A 27308-nucleotide genomic window follows, 5' to 3' on the forward strand; every position below is an offset into this window, starting at 1 on the left:
TTTTGTGTGTGTGTGTGTGTGTGTTTGTGTTTTTTTGTGGTTTTTTTATTGTTGTTGTTTTATTTTGGGTTTTTTTTGTTTTGTTTTGTTTGTATTTTTGGTACCAGGAGTCGAACTTGGGAACTTACACTTGCAAAGTAGATGGCGGAACCACTGAGCTAAATCACTGGCCCCCTGTCACTACTTTTTGTACCCAGGTCCCGACTCTGCTAGTTTCTTGAACCCAGGTCCCAGCTCTGCTAGTTTCTTGAATCTCTTTCCTAGTGATTCCCAGGAGCCTCTTTCTCCTTGAAAAGACCCATTTCCTCTGGTCTTAAAAAACCTTCGCTTGTGCTTTACATCATTTCACATTGAACCAATCTCTTTGGTTCTGGCTCCTGGATATCTACTTTCTCTGTTCTCTACCTGTCTCCTTTAGTTCCAACAGATAGTTTCTGGTGTGCTAACTCCTGGCACAACCTCTAGGAGCAGATTCTTGGAATGGTTTTGCGATTTTTGAAATATTACAAATACACAAAACATAATTTCTTTTAAGGACAGGGGAGGGTCATTTTCTCTGAGGGTCCTGTGAACTGTTGGGTGTAATGCTGACCACATAGATAATTACAGGCTTATCCACCACCCAGGCAGCCTCTCGCAAGACACTCCTTTTGGATAATGGCCAAGTCTGTTACTGGAATATCTGTTTTGGGCTTAGATAAGCATTGGCCCAGTTTCTTCTCATCTACTTGTAACCACCTTCTACTGATTGGTAGGGGCTTGCCCTGAAACTATCCTTAATGGCTATACTGTCACCTTAGCCATCAAATTTTCTTGAGAGATGAATGTCAGGAATATATCAGAGGTTCTGAAACACCTAATACCAGAGTTGGTACATGCCGGATCCCAGGGCAGGGACTGCCAGCTTTCTGCCTGAGTTTAATGTTCTCTTGTAGTACAGCCTTTAGCCTGATGTGCGTGGGCTACATCCCCAGACCAAGGCCAGGTTCTTCAGGCCCTGAGAACCCAGGTGGGGAGAGCATGATTGTTAGGTAATCACTCAAAACTTAGTTCCACAGTGGCTGGGGATGTAGCTCAGTGGCATTGCACATAACTGGCAAGTACAAGGTCCTGAGTTCGATTCCCAGTACCAAAAAAGTGTAAAAAGAAAAAAACAAACTTAGTTCCACTTGACAAACATGGACTGAAGTCTGATCTATGCCGGGGCCAGGCTAGGTCCCAAAGATGCAGATGAAGCAGACATCGTCCTGTCCTGATGGGAGGATCTGAGAGTTTAGAGCAAGAAGCTGATATTAAAGGAGATAATTTCAGTTGAATGTAATAAGAGCACTGATGAGTTTGACTTGGGTGCTGTGGGAACACTAAGGAAGCATCCAACCAAACCTGGGTGACAACAGGGCAGCCTTTTAGATGAAGCAGCATTTGAATTTTCAGGAACTTTCATGAAGAAAGAATTGAAGTTAACCATCCAAGGAAGAGTAATGGCCTTTCCAAACAGACAAACCATCAAAAGCCTGTGTTCTCAATTACAGTTGTTTTTTGGTACCAGGGGTGGAACTCCAGTCCTTGTGCTTGTGAGGCAGGCGGTGGAACCACTGAGCTAAATCCCTGGCCCACCTATTATTCAGTTTTGACAGTAAAGTGTGAATATGGGAAGACAGAAAAGAAGGGATCGGAGACATAAGTGGCAGATAGCTACAAAAGTCTAAATGTCATGTGCTAGAATTTGTCTTTCTTTCATAGAGGAGTTCAGTGTGGTGGTTAATAGCCCTGGATCTTTGCCAGTGTTTGCCTCATGGCAGTGTCCCCTCAGGCAAATGTGCTTGCCTCACACTGGCTGTATGCCCTTTTGCAAGTTAGTTGTACACCTGGACTTTTTTTATTTAATGGGGTGATAATAGCACCTGTTATTATATGGTGATTGAATTAATACCTGTCAAACACTTAGAAGAGTGCCTGGCACTTAGGTAGCATGAAAAATGTTAGCTCTTGAAACAAATACGCCACAGGTAGTAGGCCAGCATTGAAAGGTTTGAATGGAGGGCCAGGGATTTAGCTCAGTGGCACCAAGCCAGCCTCACAAGCCCAAGGTCCTGAGTTCCGTCCCCAGCACCCCCCAAAAAAGAAAGCTTTGAACGGAAAGTAACAGGATCAAGTCTGTACACAAGGAAGATCACACACTCAGGTTATTGATTTGTCCGCCTTGAGTTGGCCCGCCACATTTTCCTGTAGTTCCTTCCAGATGTGTCCTGCCAGCTCCCCATGATGATGTAATCATTATGTACTGCAAACACATATTAAGAAAGTAAAAAAGATGTATCCTACTGCTCTAAAAAGAAAAAACGTTAAATTTCACTTGTAATATATGTTTCTTAAAAGGTACGTGAAGTATAAAAAAAGAGCCTGGTGTGGTGATGCACAACTATAATCTCAGCACTTTGAGAGGCTGATGCATGAGGGTTGCAAGTTCAAGCCCCATCTGGGCAATTGAGCAGCTTAATGAGACCTATCTTAAAGTAAATAAAAATGAAAATGGCTGGAAACTCGGGTCATTGTGAAGGCTCTGGCTTCAATGCCCAGTACTGAAAAAATAAAGGAAAAACAAAGCTCACCCATAATGTAATATTCCAGAATAAGTAGTGTTACCATTTTCTGGAATTTCTTTGTAGCCTAGTGAATATGTATTGCTCTCCTTCACCATTCTCCATTCAAAGAGAGAAAGAGACCCATTATGTGCATTCCAGATGCATGGCTTCATGTCCTTTTTAATAATGTAGGCATTATTACATGTCACAAAATATTCTTGGAAAGCATGACTTTTAATGACATCTTAGTATTTTATCCTATTTCATCTCAATGTGTTTAGCCAGCCTCTTTTTCATTAGCCAGTTGTGTTGTGCCACTTTTTACTCTTCGACACAATACAGAGATTAACATTTTCCTTATCTTTCTGTGGCTCTAGTTCCCTACTTCTGTTTCCACTTTCTCTCATGCTTGTAGAATGGGACAGTACCCCACTTTCCCTCTTGGGCTGTTACCACCTCCATCACCCAGTCAGGAACAGAAAATAAAGTTGTTCCGTAGGAGGGCAGGGGTCAGGGAGCAAAGGGCCTGTGGGACAGGTTTATAGGACGTGATAGGGAAAGAAGAGTGAAACCCTGCGTGCTGCCCCAAAGGCTGCTAGGCCTGGATGCAGGGGACAGAAGCCTGTGCAGAGAGAGTGAAGATGCTATAGAGAAACGAAAGGTTCAAGATAAGATGGAGAGATTGGCTGTAGAGAAAAAGAGGAGGAAGGAACCCCTCTCTTCAGAGCCTGGAGGGTGATTTTCAGAGAGGTGGAGAGAGTAGTACACCCTGCCCTCCAGTTAGGGTCAGCCAGGAGTTCTTAGTGACCTGACTTCACTCTATGAAGAGGGATTGCATATTACCTGCGGTAGGTAAAGAGAAGGAAGGAGCGTGCATTGGGGGAATAAGAGGAAGCTTTTGAGCTTACATGAATAGAAAAGATCTGTAATAGTTCTCTGTGCTATATACTTAGAAATAAAAAAGAATTTTAAAATGTGAGTTACAGCCAGGCGTGGTGGCGCACGCCTATAATCCCAGCACTCCGGGAGGCTGAGGCAGGAGGATCACTCTGAGTCCAGGACTAGCCTGGGCCACATAGTGAGTTCCAGGTCATTCTCAACTACGTAGTGAGACCCTGGCTCAAAAAAAACAAAACAAACGAACAAAAAAAAAATGTGAGTTACAATAAAAAAAGCTTTGCCAGGCTGGGATGGGACGATTTCTAGATGGTCGCCCCTCAGTTGCTGGCAGGTCTTGCAGCACCCCCATGGGAGGTTGGCTGTGGAGTCAGTCATACCTTCAGTCCCAGTTGGATGGAAAGTCAGGATCATCTGGAGGGAGCTATGGAAATAAATGGAGAAAGCAAAGATTCAGTGTCCAGTGCCCTCCTGACCGTCCGTCCTGTCTTAGTCTTTTCCTTGTGTCTCTCAGGTGCTGGTACAAGGCTGCCTTCTGGACCCTTCCCAGCGGGAGGTGTTCCTGCAGCAGGTGTATGAGCAGCTCTGTCTCTTTGAGGATAAGGTGGCCACCATGCTGCAGCAGCAGTATGATTCCCAGAGCCAGGTATGTGGGAGAGAAAGTGGGCAGAAGCCACTCAGAAAGATGGCAGCTGAAGATGGAAGGAAGGACGAGGAATAAGCAACTAGAGAGGGGAAAGAGGGCAGAAAAGGCCTAGGAGCCCGGGGCAAAGTGAGCCCAGGATGGATGTGCTGGTAAAAACACTCAGGATAGGCCCCCTGCTGGTGGGCAGTGGCTCAGATACGTTCCCCAAAGATTTACCAGGAGAAAATATGAAGGCCATTTGCTCATGTTTTTTCAGTCCTGGGACTTCTTCCCCCATGGGTCTGAGAAAGTGATCATGGGTAGCTTTGATTTCCAGGCAGTAGTTAGTCAGGGTTAAAGCTGTTTAGGCTCACTGGAATACTCTGTCCCACTACTTTGGCTACCCAGAAGTGGCCAGACAAATGGCAGTTCTGTGTGCCTGATGACTGGTATACAACTTGTTTGATTAAAAATTATTTCCTAGCTGGGCGTGGTGGCGCACGCCTGTAATCCCAGCACTCGGGAGGCTGAGGCAGGAGGATTGCTGGGAGTTCAAGACCAGCCTGGGCTACATAATGAGTTCCAGGTCAGACTCAACTACATAGTGAGATGCTGTCTCAAAAAAAACCAAACCCCCCCCCAAATTATTTCCTAACAACTCATAACTGCTGTAAATTTTTCCTTACAGAGACCATGTGGTCAATGGTAAGAAATACAGAAAAGGGCCCTTCTTGGCAAAAAGTGGAGAACTCTACCCTTTGTATAGCCTGATGCTTTGCCTAGTGCTGGGCTCCTTTCCCATCCAAGGTTCAGCATTAGAGCACAATAGAACCCAGCTACAGAGTAGAGGGACTTGGGTCCTCACAGGTCTAGGCCTGCCTGGCCTGGGCAGTGCTGGGCTCTGTGTTCTGGTTTGGGGGCTGGATGTGTAGCTCAGAAGTAGAACATGTGCCTAACGTGTGAGGCCCTAGGTTCAATCTCCAGCACTGATAAAAAAGGGAAGAGTAAATAAATTCTGATTTTGCTGTGGATAGGGCAACAATGCTATCTCTTCCATTCTGTCTTTTCTGTGACTTGGGACCAGGTGGAAGACCAATCCCCAGACTCAGGGGAGCCCCTGGGCCGGAAGGTGGGAGTCTCCATGGTAACAGCTGATCTTGGGCTGGTCAGCATGATTCGTCAGGGCATCCTGGCACTGCAGTTATTGCCCTCAAACTCTAGTGCAGGTCAGTAGAAAGAATATTTTGGGGAATGGGGGAATGGATCCAGGAAGGGTGGGGATGAATATTAGCAGAGATAGAGGTTCCCCAGGATCAGTGGGCCCCCAGGAAGGGAATCTTGTTTCCTCCTCTCCAAAATGCAAGTGTGGACTAATACATATCTCAAGTATCCTCAGCTCTGATAACCCTTAGGGAGTCTAGGGGAAGGAGTGGAGCTCCAAGAACATCACCTGGGGAGATTGTGAACTTGAATCAAGAGGAAGACGTAGGCTGGGCATGGTGGGCAATGCCTGTAGTCCCAGCTACTTGGGAGGCTCACAAGTTCAAGGCCAGCCTAGGCAACTTAGTGAAACTTTGTCTCTAAGTGTTTAAAACATAAAACCAAAAAAACGCTGGGGATATAGCTCAGTGATAAAGCACTTGCCCAATATGCGTGAGCCTCTGGGTTCAGCCCCCAGTACCACAAAAAGAAATAAACAGGAAGGTGAAGGGAGAAGGAAAGGTGTTTGAGGTTTGTAAAAGATGTTGGTGGGTGAACACTGAGGTCTTCAAGGCCTTGTCAGTTGTTTGCCTCCCTGTAATTTCAGTCCGGTCGATGTCTTCAGTTCTGTCTTTGTTCTCGCTTCAGGTATCATTGTAATCACAGATGGAGTGACCAGTGTTCCTGATGTTGCTGTCTGTGAGACACTACTGAACCAGCTTCGCAGTGGCACTGTGGCTTGTTCCTTTGTGCAGGTGAGGACTTTATAGGAAGGAGGGGAAGGAAGTGTAAAGTATTTCACAAAGTCAGGTATGGCCAGTTACTTTCTCGTGGGCAAGAATTCTCAAGTGAAGCTGATGACATCATTACCTGGGGGAAAGGTGCGTGTTTAGAGCAGGTGGTGGTAGGAGATCTTTGTCACCTTTCCTTAGGTTTGGGTGGCATGTTACAATAAGAGGAATTTGAAATTAGAGTCAGGTCTGGTCCCACATACACCATTATTTAGGTTATTGCTTTGGTTGAAAGAGTCAAAAAACCCAGCTCAACCTTGACGCAGTTTCTCCTCTAGCACTTTTTCCGCCGCAGCCTCCTTTCCCACTTGGGCCAGAATGGAGCCCAGGGCCTCCTCTCTGCTGAGCTGCACCCAGCTCTGGAACCTTTATTTTTCATTTTGAGACTGAGTCTTACTCCGCAGGCCAGGCTGGCCTTGAGCTCTTCGCTCTCCTCCTGCCTCAGCCTCCAGAATGCTGCAATACAGGAGCAGGGCACGACTTTGGGCCATGGACGCCTGACAGGTGCCGGTGTGGGCCTCTCATCCTGGGAGCCCTGAGGCCCCGCCCTGCTGGGCTGAGAGGCCAGGAGCCTGTGGTTCTACTGAGGCAGATGTTTGTCCCTGCAGCACCAAGCCGAAGGCCTTAGGCAGTGTTTCCCGCTCACAGAGCCGCAGGCTGCTGGTCAGCAGGAATGCGGGGTGGTCAGCAGGGGGACGATGTTAACGTACCCTGTACTGAGGGAACAGGATGCCTGCAGGGTCGATGTAGGACTTTCCCGCAGTTGTTTCTATTTGTGTCTAAGCTGTGTTTAGCGTGAGACAGACCTGTGAAGTTTGTGATTTGTTACCCTGCATTCTCCCTTCTTACAGGAAAGCACTTTCCTCTGCTCATTTTTGATATTTACTAGTGTTCCTAAGTAACACAATTCTTTATTTGTTAAAAAACAAACAAAAAACCCAGCTCAAACTTAAGCAAAGAGGAAGAAAGCATATTCAGGGACCTGCAGCTAATTTGGTTCATGGCCTATAGGGCAGGAGGCAAGAGCTGTGGCAAGCAAGCCTGGAAGGGTAGCCATAGCTTAAGTGTGAAAAGCTGGTTCTACTCTATTAAGGAGTTTAAGGAGAATTCTGTGGGTGAGAGTTACTAGTTGAATTTATGTTACAAAGATCACTCTTGCAGCTGTGTGGAGATGGGGAAACTATTTACTGCAGTTAGCCAGATGAGAGGATCAGAGTTTAAATTAGGGTATTTAGGGGTAAGAGGGTTAAGAAAAATGCCAGATGTGGTGGTGCGTGCCTGTAATGCTAGCACTTGGGAGGCTGAGGCAGGAAGGTGACTGTGAGTTTGAGGCAGGCCTGAGCTATATAGTGAGGTTAAGGTGGGCCTGAACTACACAGTGATAAACTGTCTCAAAAATACTGGGAAATAAAGAAAGGGAGAGAAAAATGAAGAGGGAGCATCAGTATGGCTTGTGACCAGCAAGACAGAGTAGGGTGTGTGAGCATGTGAGAGGGAACGAAAATATAAGGATGAGTCCAACTTTCTGATTTCAGTGATAACTGGGTGGCAGGCAGAGCAAGCAGAAAGAGAAACAGTTGGAGTAGAGGAGAAGACAGGATGATAAATCCAGGTTTCTTCTGCATGTAGTGCTGGAGGTATCTGTGGTTTGACATGGTAGTAGAACATCAGACCTTTCGAGTTAGTCATGCCTGGGGTGAATCCTGGCTCTCATTATCTCTGTGACATGAGGCACATATTTTGTCTCTAGGTTGGATTTATTGTAAATGGAGATTGGGTGGAGATGATGCATTTAAGGTGCAGGATGGGCCAGGGATTTAGCTCAGCGGTTCTGCCTCCTGCTTCACAAATACAAGGACCCGAGTTCAACCCCTAGTACCAAAAAAACGGTGCAGGCCATAGTGCATAACTATGTAATAAATGTCTACCATTTGTAGCAGTTTCATTTGGTTATGCACTTTCTGATGCGCAGGAGACAAAGTAGTTGAGAGATAAGAGAGTTAAGATTTGTCAGGCTATAGATGTTAGTTGAGAAAGGGTCCCTGAAGAGTAGGGGAAGACCAATGTTTAAAGGTCTTTCACAGGAAGAGGGCCCTAAAAGGAAAGACAGGAAATAATCATACAACAACTAGGAGATTCTAATGTCAGAAAATTCAGAGGTTTCGAAAAAGGAGTAGTTAACATTGCAAGATGCAGCAAAAAGATCAAATAGGATAAGGAATGAAAAGTGCCTTTTAGGTTTGGTGATTAGGAGGTCACAGGGATCTTTTTCAGGGCCATTTCAGTGAAGAGGTAATGAGGGGAATGATTGATGCGGGTTAAAGGGTAGAAGAGGAGGAAGTGGAACTAAGTGTTGACATAAGGCTGTGTTTTTTTGCTTGTTTGGTTGGGGTTTTTTTTCTGTTCAGATCAAGTGGGGAATGAGAGGGAGAATGGTAGCCAAAGGGAAGGACAGAGGGGAAGGAGGAGTGTTTGTTCTGTTTGGTTTGGTTTGGTTTTGTTGTTTAAGGTAGAAACTAAGGGACTATAATGAAGAAGGGTTTGAAAATAAGAGAAAGAAAATCCTGATGCAGTAAAGCCTCTACATTGACAGGAAGGCATTGGCTCTAGAAACAGATTGAGGGATTCTTTGAGAACAGGCAAGTATTGTTTCTTTGAGCCTAGAGTGTAGAAGTGAAGGTTTAGGGCCAAGGATTTAGCTCAGTGGTTCCACCGCCTGCCTCGCAAGCACAAGGACTCGAGTTCAATCCCTGGTACCAAAAAAAAAAAAAAAGAAGAAGAAGAAGGGAGGGTATAGTCAAATTCTGCCAAGGGCTTCTCATTCCTGTATGCAGGAAAACATGGCAGGGGCTGGGGATTTAGCTCAGTTGGCACTGCACCTGAGTTCGATCCCTGGTACCAAGAACAACAAAACAAAACAAAAAACATGGATAGTACCGTAAGGAAGGGAGGCCAGCATTGAGAAGAAGGAATAGTCTTGGGCACAGCCCTGGAAAGAAGTAACTGGATGGACTGTCACATTTTGACACATCTTTTTCTGGACACATTTTTCTGCTCTTGAGCACCAAGTACAGAGATGTGGCCCTATTTGGGCTTTTGAGATAGGAGCAGAACAAAGTAAAGAGGGCCAGGAATTGAAGAATGATGCTTATGAAGTTGCTTAAGTGTAGGGTCCAGGCTGAGTTTAGAAAGAGTTAGGTTGGTTTTGATACTGAAAGGACAGCCTGAAGGCCTGGCAGACCTGCCCTGATGGAGAACATTAGGAGTAGGTGGAAAGAAGCTGTAGGGCTAATGCTTTGCATGTGATGTGGCAATTTGGAGTTGTGAAGGTGAATTCTTTCCAAGTGAAGCAAAGGACCAGTGTGTAGCCAGCATGTGGGTGAGTGAAATAGAGATGAGGGTTAAGAAGCTGAGTGGGCCAGGCATGGTGCTGCACCCCTTGTCATCCCAGTACTCTGGAGGCTGAGGCAGGCGGATTGCCTGAGCTCAAGGCCAGCCTGCATTTCAGAGTAAGACCCTGTCTGCAAAAAAATCCGATATACGTATATAACATTTCGCCAGGTGTGGTGGTACACTCCTGTAATCCCAGCACTCTGGAGACAGGAGGGTCACCATGAGTTCCAAGGCAGCCTGAACTACATAGCAAGACCCTGTCTCAAAAAAGAAGAAGAAGAAGAGGAAGAAGCAGCTGAGTGGCCAGGGAGTAAGTCCTGTAGAGCAGACTTGTATTTTCTACAGAGGCCAGCTAGTAAGTGTTGACACTTACTAGCTCCTCATCTGTCACAACCACTTGGCTCTTCTGTGGTACGATGGCGTGAAAGCAGCCCGAGCCCAATTTAAGATGAATGGGTGTGGCTGTGTTCCAGGAAAATGTACTGACCAAAACAGGCAGTGTGTTAGGTTTGGGCTTCAAGTCGTATGGAATTTGCCAGTTTCCATTCTGCAGCCTTAGGTTGGAAGCGCCAGAAGGCTCATCTGCAGTACAGAGTCTCAGACCCACCCCAGACCTCTGCCTTTTAATGAAACCTTGAGACGCACTCTCAAGTTGAAAAGCACATTGTTAGAGATACACCGAAGTCTCAGGGTGATGACAGAAAGCCAGTGACTCAGTTGCCACACTTCTTCCGGGAGAGGAGCGTATGCGCTGTGGAGGAAGAAGGGCAGAAGATGATAGCATGGGCTTCAGCTCGACAGGCCCAAGGAGAGCTAGGTACCAAGCAGTGGTCTGTGCCTGGAGAGTGGTGTCCAGGGCATGGGAGCAGCCACCCCATCCTGTCTCCCTCTCCTGTGCCTCTGGTGGAGCCAGGTCTCCACTCATTCGTTTTCCCCAGGTGGGAGGCGTTTACTCTTACGACTGCAGTTTTGGCCACGTGCCCAATGTGGAACTGATGAAGTTCATTGCAATGGCAACATTTGGCTCCTACCTGTCCACTTGTCCTGAGCCTGAGCCAGGCAGCCTGGGTCTGACTGTCTACCACCGGGCATTTCTGCTCTACTCCTTCCTGCGCAGTGGGGAAGCACTAAACCCTGAGTATTACTGTGGTAAGAGGAGGCGGTGGGAGTGGGGAGTGGGAAAGGGCCTGAGGGATGGGAGATTACGCAGGCTGGATTTTGAGAGGACTGAAAATCTCACTGGCGCTGGCTGCATGGGCACCGTGATTTCAGCATAGCCTCTTCCCTCTACCAATGTGTCCTTTTACCAGGTGTGGTGTGCACACCTGTAATCCCAGCACTTGGGAGTCTTAAGATGCGAGGATCACTAATGAGTTTAAAGCCAAGGTGGACTACATAGCAAGACCTTGTCTCAAAAAACAAAAAATAAACAAATGTGTCCTCCAGGCTCTCAGCACCGCCTGTTTAATGAACACTTGGTCTCTGCAAGCAGCAACCCTGCCTTAGCCCTGCGCCGAAAGAAGCACACTGAAAAGGAGGTGCCGGCTGACTTAGTCAGCACTGTTTCTGTCCGGCTGAGAGAGGGCTACAGTATCCGAGAGGTCACGCTGGCCAAAGGTAACTCTCTGGGCCCCAGTAGTGTGACAGAGATCTCTGAGAACTGGTGTGGGGGCGGATACCTGCCGAACAACACAGGCAACACCTGTGCATCACGCATGAACACGTCACCTTGAGACTTGGCTTGTTGGCTTGTAGTCGCCTCCAAGGCTTAGTTGTACAGTGTAGTTTCCATTTTCATCTCTTTTTGCCTAAAGTGAAGTGGCTGAGGGGACTGTGACATCCTTGACGTGGCTTTGTTTTCTGATTACTCTCCAAACTTCTGTTTGTGCCAGTTGCCAGGCTCTGGGACCGAAACCTCCAGAACCATGCCTGAAGCTTCTGGCCAACCTCAAGTTCCGTGGGGAGAGGGAGGTTTTAGATAGGCCTATGACTGAGTCCTCTGCTTTCTTCACCCACTGGCCTTCCTGCTTCCCCTGCAGGAGGGTCCCAGCTAGAGGTGAAGCTAGTGCTGCTGTGGAAACACAACATGCGCATTGAATATGTGGCTGTGGCATCCTGGCCTCTGGAGCCTGAGGGCCCTCAAGGGACACGGGTAGAAGTAACAATGGAAGGCGGCTATGACATTTTGCATGACGTGTCTTGTGCACTAAGGCAACCCATTCGTTCATTATATCGCACCCATGTTATCCGCCGGTTTTGGAACACACTGCAGAGGTACGTGAGGCACTACCTGGTAAGTGATCCCCATTTGTTATGTGGAGGAACAGATTTGAGGAGCTGGAAGCCGGGAAGAGTCATCCAGAGCACCAAGCTTGTGTCCACTCTTCCTTGGTCCCCTGGGATTCCCCTCAACCGCACCCAAGCTATGGTTCAGGTTTGGCCTTTGTTCTACAGCATTAACCAGACGGACCAGATGTTAGCCCACCTTCAGTCCTTCTCCTCAGTGCCAGAGCATTTCACACTTCCAGACAGCACCAAGAGTGGTGTGCCACTCTTCTACATCCCCCCTGGCTCCACCACCCCGGTAAGTGGCCCTCACGCTGCACTGCCCCTGGTGTGTGTGTGTGTGTGTGTGTGTGTGTGTGTGTGCGCGCGCGCGCGCGCGCACGCACCTACCCAGACTGAGTTCACAAGCACCTGGGTCCCAGAACCACCCTTTGTTCTTTCTTTCCCGAGTCTGAGGCCTCCAAACCAGAAGCCTCAGCTTCATCCTTGAAAGCATCTCTCGTCCTCCTAAGGCCTTGGAGAAGACAAGGATCAGAAAGAGAGGCTGTCTTTGACAGACCACAGGCATCCGACATCTTGCAGGGTGGCTAGGTGGTGACATCCCAGCAGGCTGCAAGCCTTCACCCCATCTCCATGTGGCACACTCTGACCTCCCTCAACTACCTTCATCTGTTTTCAACCACCACCAGTCACCAAGAACTGTGTACCTCAAGACCATAGCTTCCTTTGTCCCGTGTGCTCTTCATACTCAGTTGCCAACTGGCAGCCCAGCCCTGCAGGGCATTGGCTACATGATTGTGCACTGGCCTCATCTTCCTGTCTTCCTCAGCAACTTTCCTCCAAAGTCAGCGACATAATGTGGACAAGTTCTGTACATACTGGATCTGGCTTTAAAGGGTTACACAGTTTGTCCCTGGCTCCATCACTCGAACCCAGCCTTTATACTGGCAGTCATTTTTGGCCTCCATCCTAGACACAGCAGTATCCCTTTCTCTTAACTCAGTGCTTTCTCTGACTCCCTGAACTGAGTCTGCTCTAGCTCTGCTTTCTGTTCAGAAGTTGTACCCTGGCTTTCCGTGAAAGCTCTTATGTGTCCTAATGCTGTCCTTTCCATCCCTAGGTCCTCTCTCTTCAGCACAGTGGTTCGGACTCATCCCACGCCCAGTTTGCTGCCTACTGGAAGCCAGTGCTGTCCATGGATGCCAATTCATGGCAGCGTTGGCTACACATGCATCGCCTGGTGTTAATCCTGGAGCATGACACGTGGGTACCCTCGGGGCTGGGGCCAGAGTGGGGATAGAGGAGCAGTGATGGGAAGGGTACCAGCTGTTATCAAGTCTTCCTGTTTATCAGTCTGTAGCTTCAGGCAGGCCTAGAAAAACGAAGTGTAGCAGTCTGTACTGTCCCCAGGATTGGGATTGAGAGGTCTGATCTCATTCAGCCACCTCTCTTTCTAGACCCATCCCCAAGCACTTGCACACCCCAGGCAGCAATGGACGCTACAGCACTATTCAGTGCAGGATCTCTCACTCCTCGCTGACCTCTCTGCTTCGGGATTGGAGCAGCTTTGTGCTGGTTGAGGGCTATTCGTATGTCAAGCTGCTCTCCAGGTGGGTAGAGTGATGTCTCCTCCTCTGTCTTTCCCTGTCATCTCATCCCACATTTCTTCTGTCCTTCTCTTGTACCCTTACTTCCTTTTAAACCCATTTATTCCTAGCCCAGGGCTGCTCACTCCTCCCATTTTTCCCCAGTGCCCCAGACCAGCCCCCCTCCTCCTTCTACATGGTCCGCATCATTTCCAAGGCCCCGTGCATGGTACTCCGCCTGGGTTTTCCTATTGGCACACCAGCACAGGCCCGACACAAGGTGAGCTGGGCCCTGACTGACTCCCAGGCCAAGAGGCTTGGTTATAGATGAGTTCTATTTCCCCTTTCCCCAAAGGGCCAGGTCTAGTAGAGAGAGACGCCCCCGGACCAAGTCAGGCTTGGAGTAAAGGGTTCTCTCATCCTGTCTGTGGGCCCCTTCTGGACCATAGGAGATAGGAGTAAGGGGATCTGACCATGTTTTCCCCACAGATTGTATCAGACTTGCAGGAGGAGATCCTGCGCCTTCGTTTCCCCCACCGGGTACAAAGCAAGGAGCCAACACCGAAGGTGAAACGGAAAGGGCTGGGGGGCATTGCTGGGAGCAATTCTCCCTCCAAGTCACCCCCCATGCTGGGGCCACAGCAGGCCCTGTCTGACCGCCCCTGCCTCGTAGTGCTCCATAAGCCACTGGACAAGCTCCTCATCAGGTTTGCATGGAGGGTTGGAAGGGAGCCCGGAAACAGGAGGAGGAGTGTGAGTAGAGATTGACTGGGGAGTTGCCCAATTTCTCAGGTATGAGAAGCTACCCCTGGACTATAGAGCGCCCTTCTTGCTGACACTGGAGCCACCAGGGCCGCTGCCCCTGGTGTCGGGCCGCTCGGCTTCATCTAGCCTAGCATCACTGTCACGCTACCTCTACCATCACCGCTGGCTCTGGAGTGTTCCATCGGGCCTGGTCCCTGCACTGCCTCTCAGCGCCATTGCCCAGCTCCTCTCCGTCCTCACTGAGTATGTCACACAAGCCTGCCGCTCCCCTGGGGCAGGGATAGAACAAGTGTGGGCTTTGGGTTTGAACACTGGCAGAAAGCTTAAACCAGATGCTTCCCTTCTCTGAGCCCCAGTGTCTGATACAGGGCAGCCATGCTACTACCTACCCCTCCCCTTTCCCACTTCTTTTGGCCCCAGGGACCACCACTCTGAGCAGGGCCCCCAGTGGACAAGGCTGCCAAGATGGCTTCTGGAGGTAGATGTGTCAGGGACACTGTATTGAGTATCTTTTCTTCCCTCATCTTAACCTGGCCCGTCCCTGTCCTGCCTTTGTGGGGCTTCAGAGTCCGACTCTCTGAGGGGTTCCACTTTGCCTGCAGTGGGGAAGGAATCATCAACATGGTCCTGGAGCTTCCGATTCAGGTGTGTGACACCCCTCACGATGCCATTCCCCAAGAGGCGTCACAATCGCAGAGACACCCCGAACTGGGTGGGGTCTGCTATAAACTGCTTCACAGGAGTCAAATGGCCAAGGACCAAGGCCTGAGGCCAAAGTCATTGAACCATGGAGTGAGGGAACTAAAGTTGGGAGCGCCAGGCCAGATCTCTGCCCAGTAATGTGCCATTTACCCACAGAATGAGCCACCAGGGCAGGCTGTGGCTGAAGAGAAGCACACGTGTGTGATCCAGTACATCCTCTTCCCCCCACATTCTACCTCCACCAAAGACAGGTGCGTCTCAGCCCTCTCTGGGAGCTGCTTCTCCACCTCTCTCTCTTGTGCCCCAAACGTCTGGTTCTTTATCCCAATTTGGGGCGGGAGAGTGCTCTTTTTAGGTGTGCCAGCAGGGAGACGCTGGTCTACAAAGGCTGTGTGTAACTTGTAGATGTCTTCCACGCCTGCCTCCTTCCGGTTTTTTGTGAGGGATGCTCCCTTCCACAAGGCTGTGCATTACATTTCTCTCCCCCAGACTCAGAACCCTTCTTCTTGTAGCTTTTCTACAGATGACGACAATGACGTGGAGGTGGAGGCCCTGGAGGGTGACTCAGAGCTCAATCTGGTCACTGAAGTGTGGGTGGAGCCCCAGTGTGGGCAAGTAGGGCCTGGCCCTGAAAGCTGGAAGCACCTGCAGGACTTGACGTACTCTGAGATCCCTCAAGCGGTGTGTGACTCCTGCCTCTTACAGATTGCATCTCCGTTGGAGACCATAGACCATGGGCTTTCTGGGCCCACTCAACCCCTGTGTTCTGAACGTCCATGACTGACTGGGCTTCCTTGAGACCTGGAGGCCGGGGATAGGAGGGATTAACTCCTGTCTCCTGATGTTTATTCCCTAGCTCCACCCACGGGATGCTGCCTGCATACGCTCCATGCTGAGCTTTGAATACCTGATTCAGCTGTGCCAGAGCAAGGAGTGGGGTCCTCTGCCCCCAGAGCCCCGGGTCTCAGGTGGTCAGTGGGGAAGAGGGTTCCCTGGCTGGAATCGAGTCAGAAGGGAGAAGCCGGCCTCAGACAGGTAATCTATGACTTATTGTGTATCCTGACATCTCCCTCCTAGGACTGGACCAGGGAGGAGACACCTGTGTCCATGAGATCCCTTTCCATTTTGACCTAATGGGATTGCTGCCCCAGTGCCAGCAGCTGCAGATGTTCTTCCTTCTGCTTTCTAGAGGTGGGTGAACTTAGTACCCACAAACTGAGCACCCAAGGGGCCGCCAAGCCTGGGCATATTGGAAAATAGCAGATGAGTCAGTGATGTACAAGTGAGAGATGGGGCAGGAGGAGGCTTGAGGCTTTTAGGGTGGAGGCGGGGTCACTGGGCAGCAGGAGGCTCCTGGTGCTGAGCAGAGTGTGTGTCGGGCAGAGCCAGAGGGTGACCCTCTCGCTGAGGGGCCCTGTCCCGCCAACGACATGGTGCTGTGCCTGCTGCACAGCTGCCTGGGGCAGGAGCTGAGTGACCGGGAGATCCCACTGACCCCTGCTGACCAGGCTGCCTTCTTGAGTGAGGTGCTGCAGCGGAGCTGCTGTGATCCAGGTGAGCTCCCCAGCCTTTTTCCAATGCCAGACTCCAGCCCAGCCCTTTCCCCTAACCCAACAGGGTAGTTTCTGGCTTTGGCTCCAGCTTCTCCTCCCCAGCTCATCAGTTCAGAGCCCTGCCTCTGCTGGCCCTGCCCTCTCCACCATCTCTACCACCATTGTAGGTGCAGAGGAGCCACCAGTGGGAAGTCACAAGATCTTGAAGGATCAAGCAGTCAGCAGCTCCCAGGCCACTGGAGACTCAGCTCTTCCTGCCCCGGTCAGCACTGGCTCTTCTCCCTGAGCCTCATCATACTGGGCTGAGCCCTTCCATCACCACATATCCATGTCCAACTTTCTGTTGCCCTGACTCCGAGCACCTCTGCCAGTGACAGAATACTGTTTTTTCCTCTTTGTTCTGGATCTAACACTTTATCTAAGATGAATCAGTTCAGGGTGGAGGAAGGGAACAGGGCTTGGATATTCCCGGGTAGACTGCTCTGATTTCTTGTTTCTCTTTAACAGAGTGTAGGTCCTGAAGCTCTCAGAACTCTCATGTCTGCCCAGCCCCCTCAGTGGCGCTGCTATGCAAGGCTTGTGAACCCTCAGCATGTGTTTCTGACTTTTCTCCCAGCTACCTTCCCAGGTATCAGCTTCTGACCTTCCGCAAAACCCCACCGCCACTAGGATACAAACACCAGTAACATCCCCCCTGGGAACGGCCTACCAGACAGCTCTGATTTGTGTCTCTTTTCTTCTTCAGACCTCCAGCGTCTGGCTACCTATGGCCTAGAGGGAACCTCTCAAGATATAACAAAACCTAAGTTTGGGGACCAGTAACATCCCCTGGGAACGGCCTACCAGACAGCTCTGATTTGTGTCTCTTTTCTTCAGACCTCCAGCGTCTGGCTACCTATGGCCTAGAGGGAACCTCTCAAGATGAAACAAAACCTAAGTTTGGGGACTGGAGTGGGGCCCCTGGCCTGAAAGATCTGGGAGGAACTGGGGTGAAGGCTACAAAGTCCCCAATCCCCATCCTTAGTGTAACTCCAGCCAACAGTAAGGCTTCTGACTCTGAAGTTTTAAGCGGTGGAGTGGGGGGTTAATAGAGGGCTTACAGACCATGGGACACCTTTCCCACAGACGGTGTTCAGGATCAAGTAGAGCTGAGCCCACCCTTCCGCCGGGACTTACAGCCTTGTACTGGGCGTCAGGCTTCCCAGACAGAGGGTGCCGATGGGCCCCGGACACGGTGTCCTGTCTACATCTATAGCTGTTCCCTAGAAGCACTGAGGGAACAAATGGTTGGTGTGCAGCCCCCTCAGGCACCTCAAGACCTCATCTTCCGGTGAGTGCCCTCCGTGTTGACTGTATCCTCTCCAGCCACGGCTCAGGTACACACCCATGGGTATGGACAAATACGTTAATGGTCCGTGGCACGAGTTCATCTTCTTTACCATGTCCTGCCAGTTGCTTGATTGGCTTCCCTCAGCAAGTCATTCAAACTTGCCAAGTCGTGAATACCTCTGGCAGAATCTGGGAATGTTTCATAAGAGTCTGGGTGGCCAGTGAGTCCAAGGTGTCAGCTAGGGGCACTGGCCAAGCTCTGTTTTCTCTCCAATTCGTAGGACTCCATTCCTCGACCATCCGCCCACGTCCTCAGCCTGGATGGAGCCCAGGTACAAAGAGGCAGCCATCCACTGTGCCTTGCTGCAGGAGCATGCGCAGCGGTGCTACGTTCGTGGTGAGCAGGAAGGCCATGTGAGGGAGGCTCTGGGTAGAGGCGGGACTAGGACTGCCCCAGAACTGATGCTTGTGGCCCACTCCACTTCCGTTAGGACTCTTCCGGATCTTGCAGCAAACCCAGAGTGTGACCTGCCAGGATTTGCTGACAGCAGTAGATGCCTGTGAGGAGCTACTACAAGAAATAGACATCACCCCTTTTTTGCTAGCACTGTGTGGCTACACTTGGGGTTTGCCTCATGCACCCCCGAGCCCTGGTCCTCTCAGCCCCGGGCTCTTCAGCAGCAGCATAGAGGAGGGCCTGGAGCCTCGGGAACGAGCTATCCTGGCTTCTGAGTCCAGGTTAGGATTATTCTTGAATGATATCAGAGAGGAGTCGCCAAGGGGGTATGGGAGATGTCACGATTTAAGTCCCTAAGACAAGGACCTTCCAGTGCAGGGCTGTGCACCAGAGAAGCAGCAGAACTTTGTCACTGGCTTCCTGCTTCCCATGCAGGTTGCTCTCTCCTGTTTGGCTCTAGAAGTAATCTTCCTCTTAGTGGTCCCCGTCTTAGCCTTGGTATGATCTGATGAGCCAGTCAGGGCTAGGGGTTGCGAAAGGGAAGATAGAAACTTATTCTCGGGGCCTCTATGCAATGACAGTCTCCCAAGCTAATCCGTGTGTCATAGAGCCCTGAACTCTCCTGAGTGCCTGGCTCACCTTAGGGCTTGACAGATTCCTGCTGAAAGAAGTGCTGGAGGCAGGGAGAAAGGCAAGCACGCAGACAGAACTGCTATTCTCCACAGTGTGTTGCCATTGGCAAACAAGACTTAAAGTGGTAGGTATGCTGAGGACTCAGCTCAGAACTCCAGCCTAGCACCCTCTCTGGAGCTCTAGATCCCCTACTTGTCATACCCTCCCACGTGAATGCATTTTCTTCCATCAAACCTTGCTCCTCCACCTGTCTTCTGCATTCATGGTGTCTGAAAACTGAAGTCAGAAAACTGATCACCCTTACTCTGTTTCCAGCCTTTAAGAAATGTAGAAGTTAGAGCTAGAACAGTGGGTTTGCTCTTCCAGTGTCTTCAGCCACTCGGGCCGTTGTGCGGATAGCCTGTAAACTGAGACAGGTGGGCGCTGCTCGCCGTTGGTGTTTCTTATACTGGTGCATCTCCTGTTCCCGCCCCAACCACTCAGCATAGAGACCGAGGACCTAAGTGAGCCTGAGTCCCAGAGCATCCGTGTCCCTGGCAATCCAGACCCTGCCCCGGAGATCTCTCTGACAGATGTCTGTCAGCTCAGAGGAGAGGCACACGATGCCCTTCATGGCCTCATCCAGGTGTGCAGCTTGCATGCGGACAGAGAAGGGTAGAGTCCTCCTTGTGCAGGGAGCAGTATTCTCCCCTGGGTTGCGGGTATGCACAGGTCCTGGTCTGGTGGAAAAGGTAATACCTCAAGGGGTAGCTGACATCATATCCTCCTTTTAAACCCACAACAGGAGAAATTCCTAGAGATTAGTCGCCTCCATTTCCGCACAGTGCCCTCTAATCCCCACTACTTCTTCTATTGCCCTCCATCCAGCAGGCGAGAGGTAAGTGCCCTTCTTCCTTTCCTCCCTCATGCATCCAACCCAGAGTCCCAGAGGTCTTCTTTGGACTGACTGGGTGCTCCTGAATCTTGGTTCCCTGAGACCTGGATGTGGCTTCTGTCCTGCTTGGACCGACCACGCTATTGCTTTTTTTTGCCCAGGATGAAGGTCCCCAGGACCCTATAGATAGAAAAGTCAGTGACCTGGAGTTTTCTGAGGCTGAGCTCATAGGAGAAGAAGGTGTGTGGGCAAGTGGGAGGACACAAGAGGGGCTGCTTCAGGCCAGGACTCTGGGGCCTTCACCGCTAGCTGTGCGCATTGACCGTGTGACATGCGCCACTAGGAGACACATCTGCCTGCTGTGTGGTCACTGAAAGTGACCCAGAGCTGGAGGTGGAATACCGTGAGAGCCGCGAACCAGACCTGGCACCTGCTGGGCTAGACTCTGCCTCACTGTCAGATGAAGACACTGTGAACCCTGATGAAGACTCCTTCAGTATCTTGGGGGGCGACTCCCCCGTCGGGCCTGAGAGCCTCATGCATGACCTGCCACCACTGTTCCTGCACCTCACATGTTCCGTGCGGCTGCGTGGGCAGCACAACTCAGTACCTGTGTGCAGCCTGCCCACTTGCCTGGGTGAGTTGGGGGAGCCCAGGAGAATGTCCCAGTACAGCTTGTCCACTCCTGGGGGTGGAGGACCTAGCACAGTCATGATGAACCTGGGGTACATGTGCTGCACCGCTGTTTCTTACCATCAAAACTCTACAAGGTTCACCATCACTAGCCTAAGAGTGTGACCCCTCAGCACTTAAAATTTGGAGTCATACTTTTCCCAGGAACCCCTAATTTCCTCCTTTTACAGGCCAGGTGCTGTCCAGTCTGGAAGGCCCTCTGGTTGGAGGCCGAGTTCCCCTGAGGGACCTCAGTGTCACTCTAGACGTCTTTGTGCTGACCTTGCCCTTGGAAGTAGAGCTTCCCCCATCCTCGGCTCCTCAGCACTATCGGTAAGGCAGCAGGCTTGGCAGATAGGGGCTTTGGGGAATAGAGAAACCATGGAAAGAACCTAAGGGGGTCTGAGAACTAAGGAGACCTTAAAGAGACTTAACCTTTGATTTTTCTTGATACAGTGTCTCACTCTATAGCTAAGGCAAGCCTTGAATTTATGGCGATCCTCCTGCCGCACCCTCCCAAGTGCAAGGATTACAGGCATGCACCACCATGCCCAGTACTAACCTTTGACTTTTGCTCCCACCTTGTTCAGGTCAACATCTGAAAGCAGTGCTTCGTTCCCACGATCCCCAGGGCAGCCATCATCTTTAAGATCAGATGATGGCCTAGGGCCCCCGCTGCCACCCCCAGAAGAAGAGAGGTACAGACTGCTTTCCCTTTCAGAGTTCCTCACTCTTCTCAGTTTTATTTTCTAGAAACAAAAATCTAAACCTTTCTTGCATTTAGGCACCCAGGACTCTCCAATTTGGCCATGCCCCACAGATTGGCTATTGAGACAACTATGAGTGAGGTGAGGGCCATCTCTCCCCACTGTGAGTGATACCCCCAGTGCTATAACTGGTACCTTTGCCATCATGGGAGTGAGATACCTCTCTCAGTCTACTATTTCCTACTCTGGAAGTGAGGTGGTGCTTCACTAGGGAAGGGAGGTACCCTTTGCCACCTCCTGTGTTGCTCTCTTGACTGTAGATCCGCTGGTTGTTAGAAGATGAGATGGTGGGGGCACTCCGAAGAGGGGGCATTCCCCAGAGCCCTGCCCTGCACCGAGTAGCTGCCCATATCCATAGCTCTCCTGGACGCTCCACCTGCCTTCGCCAAACTCTGCCACTGAGTTTTGTGTTTGGGCCCGAGCGTTCCCTTACACAATTCAAGGAGGTAAGCTGCCCTCAGAACGCTGAATGGGAAGAATGTTTTTTAGTTTGAGTCCATAGTGTTATCCCTCCTATCTACTTCCTCACTGTATCACCTGATCCTCACCCTACAACCGACAGCCCAATTCACTGGAAAGAAACCCAGATGCTAACCTTGTCCCTGGGCCTATTAAACCTTGGCAAGTCACTGAGGCTTTTCTCACCTCCGCAGTGGGCAAATTGGCTGTCACCAGGTAGCTGGGAGGGTCTAACAAGACAGTGTAGGACGCTGTGTAGGGAGGATTGCTGCCTAAGCTACAACCTTGGCTTCTCTTCCCCAGGAGTTCCGCCACCTCCACCTCCCTGGTCATGTTCTGCTTGAGGACCCTGACAGTGGCTTCTTCTTTGTGGCAATTGGCCAACAGCCAGGTGGGTCCCTTGGGGAGCCCCCTTCAGCGGCCTGGGCTTGGCACAGCCATGAGGATAAGGCTGAAGGTGTTGAAGGGGAGGTAAGTCTGACCCAGTGATGGAGGGTGGGGCGGTGGGTATATAGGGCCATAACTCAGTCCTGGTTTCCTACACTTCAGGCCCTGATAGCCAGCCCCCAAGCCCTTGGTTCCCCAGCAGATTCTGAGGGCACTCCTCTCATCAGCCTGCCACAGGGAGGTAAGACAGCTTGAACACCAAAGTCTGGGGCCCAGGGAGCGTTCTGACCGTGCTTCCATTTTTGGAGGGAAGCCATAGTCAGGATCACAAGAAGCTCCAGGCCTCCTCTCCCTTCTCTACCCAGGGAGTCAGGCTCTGCCCAACTGGGGACTAAGCCTCATGTCCAGCCAAGGCAGTGTGGACTCAGACCACCTAGGTAAGCTGAGGGCGGGAGTAGAACACTGGTGCTGATGAGTGGGCTTAGTGCTGTGCAGGGGAAAGGTCCGAGTGGGGGGCATCAAAGGGGACTCACTTAAAGGGGCAGTCAAGTGTGATGCACTTGAAGTCTCAAGTGAGTCAGGCTGAGCAAAGGATGGGGTTGAACTTAAGCACATTTGGCCCAGGTTATGATGGTGGCAGCAGTGGCTCGGATAGTGAAGGTCCCAGTGAAACCCATGATGAGAAGGCCCCCTTCACACTGAGGACCCCACCTGGGCCAGCACCTCTGAAACCTTCACTGTCAGTCCGCCCTGGGCCCTGCCTGCCTGACTTCTGGCTCATTGTCCGGGTACTGCAGGATCGTGTGGAAGTGTATGCACACGCACAGTAAGTAGGAGCCAGGCCTGGACCCTGACCCTGATACCTCTTCTGCACCCTGAAGCTGGCTCTAGCTGCTTCTGCGCCTAATGCTCATCTTAGCCTCTTTTCCCTGTTTGCATAACGTTGCTCGCCAACATTGTTAAGAACTGTCCCTGACACCTTGGGTAGGGACAGACTTGTATTCTAAGGTTGGGACTCCCAATCTCTTCCCATATCTTCTAGGAAAGCGCATCATTCTGGGCTTTCTTTTTTCTCTCTTCTTTTCTTTTTTTCCTTGAAACAGCTTCTCACTTTGTAGTTCAGGCTGGCCTTGAACTCATTATGTAGCCCAGGGTGGCCTTGAACTCCTAGCGATCTTCCTGAGTACTGGGATTACAGGTGTGTACCACCATGCCTGACTCTCTTGGTCTCAGTGGAGTTGAAAAGCCCCTGGAGATTTTGGCTTCTAGCTGAGCATTAAGGACTTCTACTATTCTTACTGTTTGAACTGTGCTACATCATGATTTCAAGGCCAGCCTGAACTGCATAGGAAGACCCTGTCTCAAAGAAAAGAAAGAACAGAATAATAGCTATCATTTAACAAGTGCAGTATGTAGGCACTGTTCTAGCATATTATGTAGATCAGCTCGTTTAATGTGTATAGCAACCGTATGTAGTAGTACCCTTATATTTATTAGGATGAAGAACTCAGGCACAGAGAAAAACTTGCCCAAGTTACAGTGAAAGGCAGAGCTGAGATTCACAGCTAAGCATCTGTTTAAATGCTGTTCTGTTCTTAGGGGCCGAATTGAGAGAAGGGAAGACCTCCATTCTGACCAAGATATGAGAATAAGAAAGAGATGTGCTCTGTGCAGAAAGCTTCAGTGTGGTACCATGGGAGATAGCAAGGCAAACACAGAGCCTAAGCTTCTAGAACTGCTCTTGAGAATTCCATTTTCCCCATTTCCTGTCAGGTTTCCTTCCCTTTGTCTAGTATTCCTTTTTATGATGCCCTTGGCCTCAGCTCCATGACCTGCCGTCCCATTTATGACATTTAATTCCTGCCCCCATTGTAGTTCTGTGCCCCCACTGCAGTTCTTACTTCCTAGGAGCCTGACTCGGGAGGATGGGGGACCCAGCACGGAGTGTCGCCACCTGCAGCAGCTTTTGGTGAGGCGAGTTGGGGAGATCTGCAGAGAAGTCAACCAGGTGAGCGCAGCCAGGGCAAGGGCCCTCCAGACACTGAGACAGACCGGCTAAGGAGGGAGTTCCACAGAACTTGACTTCAGAGTCTATTGGTCCATCTCAGTCTCAACAGTTACCATTGGGTGTTTTCTTCCTTTGCTTTGGGAGGCTGTTGCTCCCTCAACTCCTTATAAACTGGCAAGCTCCCCAGCCCAACCTCGGTAGGGCTGGGCCCCTCTCTCCTTCCCTCCCAGTAACTCTGAGATATTCCCTCTCCTTGTACTGTGCTGGCATTAGGAATTTAATGTAAATCAGAGGGAAATTTTGTCTCTCTGGAACTCATGTAGAGTAAGGGTGATAGACCGTGAACAACTAACATACTGAACTATTTCAATGAGAACTGTGAAGAATTCTACAAAGGACAAGCAGAGACTGCTGTGAAATCACATCACAGGGATCCAGAGTACCAGGGAAGGCTCCTAAAAACTTAAGGCCTGAAGAATAATGGCCACATTCTGCAAAAGAGGAGGGACAGGTGCTCCTCGCTAGGTTTGCTCTTAGAGCCCTGAGCATGATAGTGGGCCTTCAGTCTGTCCTTGCTCACCCCTAACCACCACCCACTTAGGACATTACAGTTTTCTGATGCCTTGCTCCTCCTTCCAGCGACTACTCCTTCAGGACCTTCATGACAGTCATGTGTGTAACTCTCTTCTGGTAGCTGAGAGTGAAGAAGACCTGTGGCGAAGCGAGACCCCCTTCCACTCCCGCCAGCGGGCACCACTGCTCAGTGATGGTAGGGTCTGACCCCATAGCCTCCCTCACAAGGTGCATGTGCTGCCCTTTCTTTACCCAGGACTCTCAGGAGGGCCTAAGAGCAAGGTCCCCACTACTTTGTCATTGGTGCCAAGTAATAGAGGAACAAAGCAAAAGTAGGATGGAAAAGAATCCATGGATCTATAGTGTGATTTTTGTGTGTTGTGGGGGTTTTTGTTGTTGTTGTTGTTGTTGTTTTTGGTACCTGGGATCAAACTTGGGTCCTTGCACTTGCAAGGCAGGCGGCAGCACCACTGAGCTAAATCCCTGGCTCTATTTGTTTTGTTTTTTGATTCAGGGTCTCACATTGTAGTTCAAGCTGGCCTTGGATTCACTACATAGCACAGATTGGCCTTGAACTTGCAGCAATCCTGCTGCCTCAGCATCCTGAGTGCTGGGATGACATGTGTGCCATCACACCCAGCAAAAATGCATGGTTTTGGATGCTGATAGTTCGTCAGTAAGTTTCATGAAAGTCTTTCGTGGAGAAGATGGAATAGAAACCAGATGAAATGGAAAAGTGAAGATAGGAAAAACAAAAAATGACTACTCGTTCAAGTAGTTTGGCAGTGAAGGGGAAGAGAAAATAAACACAGCAGTAACTGAAGGAAGATGGAGCCAGGAAAGAACTTAAAGATAAGGTAGACTTGAGCATGTTTATGTTCTACAAGGAAAGAGCCAGTAAGACAGGGAGAGGTTAAGACAGGAAAGAGAGGATTGAAGGAACCTGTCTTCAAGGGTGTGCTGCTACCAGGCCTTGTCTTGTTACCCAGAATACTCATCTTTCCCTGGAAGGGGAGTAGACAGGGATGAGAAGTTTACAGGATTTTCACTTCCCAGGTGAGAGAAGGCCAGAGGGAAGGGAGCTAGACCCCTTCTGATTATCTGACCTTCCGGATAGGCAGACACAGGGTCCCTTTGGGATTTCTGGGATCTCTGGTCTTGAGGTGGTAACTGAAGTCTTAGCACTCTACTTCTTTCTCTGACTCTTTTTGTTTTGTTTTGTTTTGTTGTTTTTGGTACCGGGGATCGAACTTGGGACCTTGCAAGGCAAGCCTTCTCTGACTCTTGATGACCTCTCATCCCAGCCATAGAGGAAGAACCCAGTTATGTCCTACTTTCACACTCCTCCCTTCTGCTTTAAAAGTAAAATCAGGCCACTCCTTATTTTTAACACACTCGGGCAGACCTTTCTGACATCACCAGGAGAATGTGTCTGTCAGCACATGGTGGGATGGTCCCCATATTAAAGTAGCATCCCCATAATTACTCAACCCCCATGGTTCTGAAGGCAGCTCTTTGTAAACTGGGACTGAGCCAGGGCATGGAAGCACTTACAAAGATGACTGGCAGCAGCCTGGGATAGAAGACCAGTCAGAATCCAGACATAGCCCTTCCTCATTTGTGTCTCTGTGCTTTTCACTGAAACCCTTAGCAACCAGCATTCTGTGCCAGAGATTCTCCACAGAAGCTCTGTAGCCTCCTGGGTATCCTGTGTGCTGCTGACACTTGACAGCAGTGTATCTGGGAAACCGAACTGTCACTTCGCCTACTGGAAGGTTCCTCATCAACCTAGAAAACTGAAAAGGATTGAACAAGGCATTGGACTGTGGCCATGAGCTCTTGGATACTGCCACCTCACTTTCTGGGATGTCTTCCCCACTTGGCAGCGAGTGTACATAAGCAACCGTAGCCTTTTTAAGTAAGATTACTGTTGCAACTCCCTATGAGGACAGTGGCTTGTAATGTCACTGACAGGCGTTATGACAGAACCAGAATCCTTTGGCCTTGTTTTCAGAATTGCTTCATGCTTTGCTTTTCTCCATACTTCCTTGCTTCTTCTCTGAGCATCCTTGAGATAGCCCCAAAAGTCTCTGTGTTATGACTATCTCCCTGAGGGCCAGTCAGCCAGTTCCCAGGTAGGTGGTCTGTAGAGAGCGAGGGGCTGGGTGTCCTGTTTTTGATCTCTGTGCTTCCTCAAGATTATGCTGCTGATGAGAGCTGTGCACCCCGAGGTTACCTCGCAGCCACGATGCAGTTTGTTCCTGGCCACTTCTCCTGTGATGTTGTATGGGGAACTGTGATCCGAGTCCACTCACGCCTCAAGATGGGGCCCAGTATGGGGGTCTCTCGGGGTATGTGACTGGCATGAGAGGGCAGGTGGGGGTGGAGGAGCTGGGAAAGGGAGTTTCCTGAGCCCGTGTTGCTCCCCCAGCTATCCAGGCCCTGCGCTCTGTGCTCAACGCCTTCTCTGTGGTGAACAGGAAGAATATGTTTGTTTATCAGGAGCGAGCAACAAAGGCTGTGTACTATCTTCGGTATGTAGGCCCCAGGAAAATGCACTGAAGCTTAAGTCAAGGATGGCATGAAAGTGGAAGTGTCCAAAGATTGTCACTCTTTCCCAGGCTCCTGGAGACATCCTGCAGTGAGCGGCCATGGGAAGGGGATGCTCTGCCCCCCTCTCTCGCTCTGTCCCGAAGCCAGGAGCCCATCTACTCTGAGGAGACCTCGGCATGTATCTCTCTCTCTCTCTCTCTCTCTCTCTCTCTC

General features: G+C 50.2%; 1 protein-coding gene across 3 annotated transcripts in view; it reads left to right on the forward strand.

Moving 5' to 3' along the window:
- Szt2 (SZT2 subunit of KICSTOR complex) overlaps positions 1 to 27308 on the forward strand; it is a 51417-nt gene that overhangs the window by 9457 nt on the left and 14652 nt on the right. Inside the window, exons 5-46 of one of the 3 annotated variants that reach the window (XM_010634463.3) lie at positions 3997 to 4128; positions 5192 to 5333; positions 5956 to 6062; positions 10430 to 10640; positions 10938 to 11108; positions 11531 to 11765; positions 11946 to 12075; positions 12898 to 13040; positions 13235 to 13387; positions 13529 to 13643; positions 13853 to 14070; positions 14156 to 14371; positions 14695 to 14773; positions 14987 to 15081; positions 15343 to 15511; positions 15687 to 15801; positions 15908 to 16021; positions 16214 to 16384; positions 16551 to 16645; positions 16891 to 17011; positions 17129 to 17173; positions 17305 to 17424; positions 17509 to 17713; positions 17994 to 18109; positions 18204 to 18450; positions 19286 to 19427; positions 19587 to 19679; positions 19838 to 19916; positions 20020 to 20313; positions 20540 to 20681; positions 20939 to 21046; positions 21133 to 21196; positions 21376 to 21561; positions 21878 to 22045; positions 22124 to 22202; positions 22327 to 22398; positions 22586 to 22787; positions 23870 to 23969; positions 24609 to 24738; positions 26741 to 26893; positions 26974 to 27076; positions 27164 to 27269. In XM_010634463.3, coding sequence (XP_010632765.2) covers positions 3997 to 4128; positions 5192 to 5333; positions 5956 to 6062; positions 10430 to 10640; positions 10938 to 11108; positions 11531 to 11765; positions 11946 to 12075; positions 12898 to 13040; positions 13235 to 13387; positions 13529 to 13643; positions 13853 to 14070; positions 14156 to 14371; positions 14695 to 14773; positions 14987 to 15081; positions 15343 to 15511; positions 15687 to 15801; positions 15908 to 16021; positions 16214 to 16384; positions 16551 to 16645; positions 16891 to 17011; positions 17129 to 17173; positions 17305 to 17424; positions 17509 to 17713; positions 17994 to 18109; positions 18204 to 18450; positions 19286 to 19427; positions 19587 to 19679; positions 19838 to 19916; positions 20020 to 20313; positions 20540 to 20681; positions 20939 to 21046; positions 21133 to 21196; positions 21376 to 21561; positions 21878 to 22045; positions 22124 to 22202; positions 22327 to 22398; positions 22586 to 22787; positions 23870 to 23969; positions 24609 to 24738; positions 26741 to 26893; positions 26974 to 27076; positions 27164 to 27269 — 5886 coding nt within the window. Of the gene's footprint in view, positions 1 to 3996; positions 4129 to 5191; positions 5334 to 5955; positions 6063 to 10429; positions 10641 to 10937; positions 11109 to 11530; positions 11766 to 11945; positions 12076 to 12897; positions 13041 to 13234; positions 13388 to 13528; positions 13644 to 13852; positions 14071 to 14155; positions 14372 to 14694; positions 14774 to 14986; positions 15082 to 15342; positions 15512 to 15686; positions 15802 to 15907; positions 16022 to 16213; positions 16385 to 16550; positions 16646 to 16890; positions 17012 to 17128; positions 17174 to 17259; positions 17425 to 17508; positions 17714 to 17993; positions 18110 to 18203; positions 18451 to 19285; positions 19428 to 19586; positions 19680 to 19837; positions 19917 to 20019; positions 20314 to 20539; positions 20682 to 20938; positions 21047 to 21132; positions 21197 to 21375; positions 21562 to 21877; positions 22046 to 22123; positions 22203 to 22326; positions 22399 to 22585; positions 22788 to 23869; positions 23970 to 24608; positions 24739 to 26740; positions 26894 to 26973; positions 27077 to 27163; positions 27270 to 27308 lie in introns of all 3 variants that reach the window. The other 2 variants (XM_019209163.2, XM_010634436.3) reach the window with 2 other exon arrangements.

The sequence above is a fragment of the Fukomys damarensis genome, unplaced genomic scaffold, assembly GCF_012274545.1.
Source record: "Fukomys damarensis isolate Sample0158 unplaced genomic scaffold, DMR_v1.0_HiC HiC_scaffold_23, whole genome shotgun sequence".
NCBI lineage: Eukaryota > Metazoa > Chordata > Mammalia > Rodentia > Bathyergidae > Fukomys > Fukomys damarensis.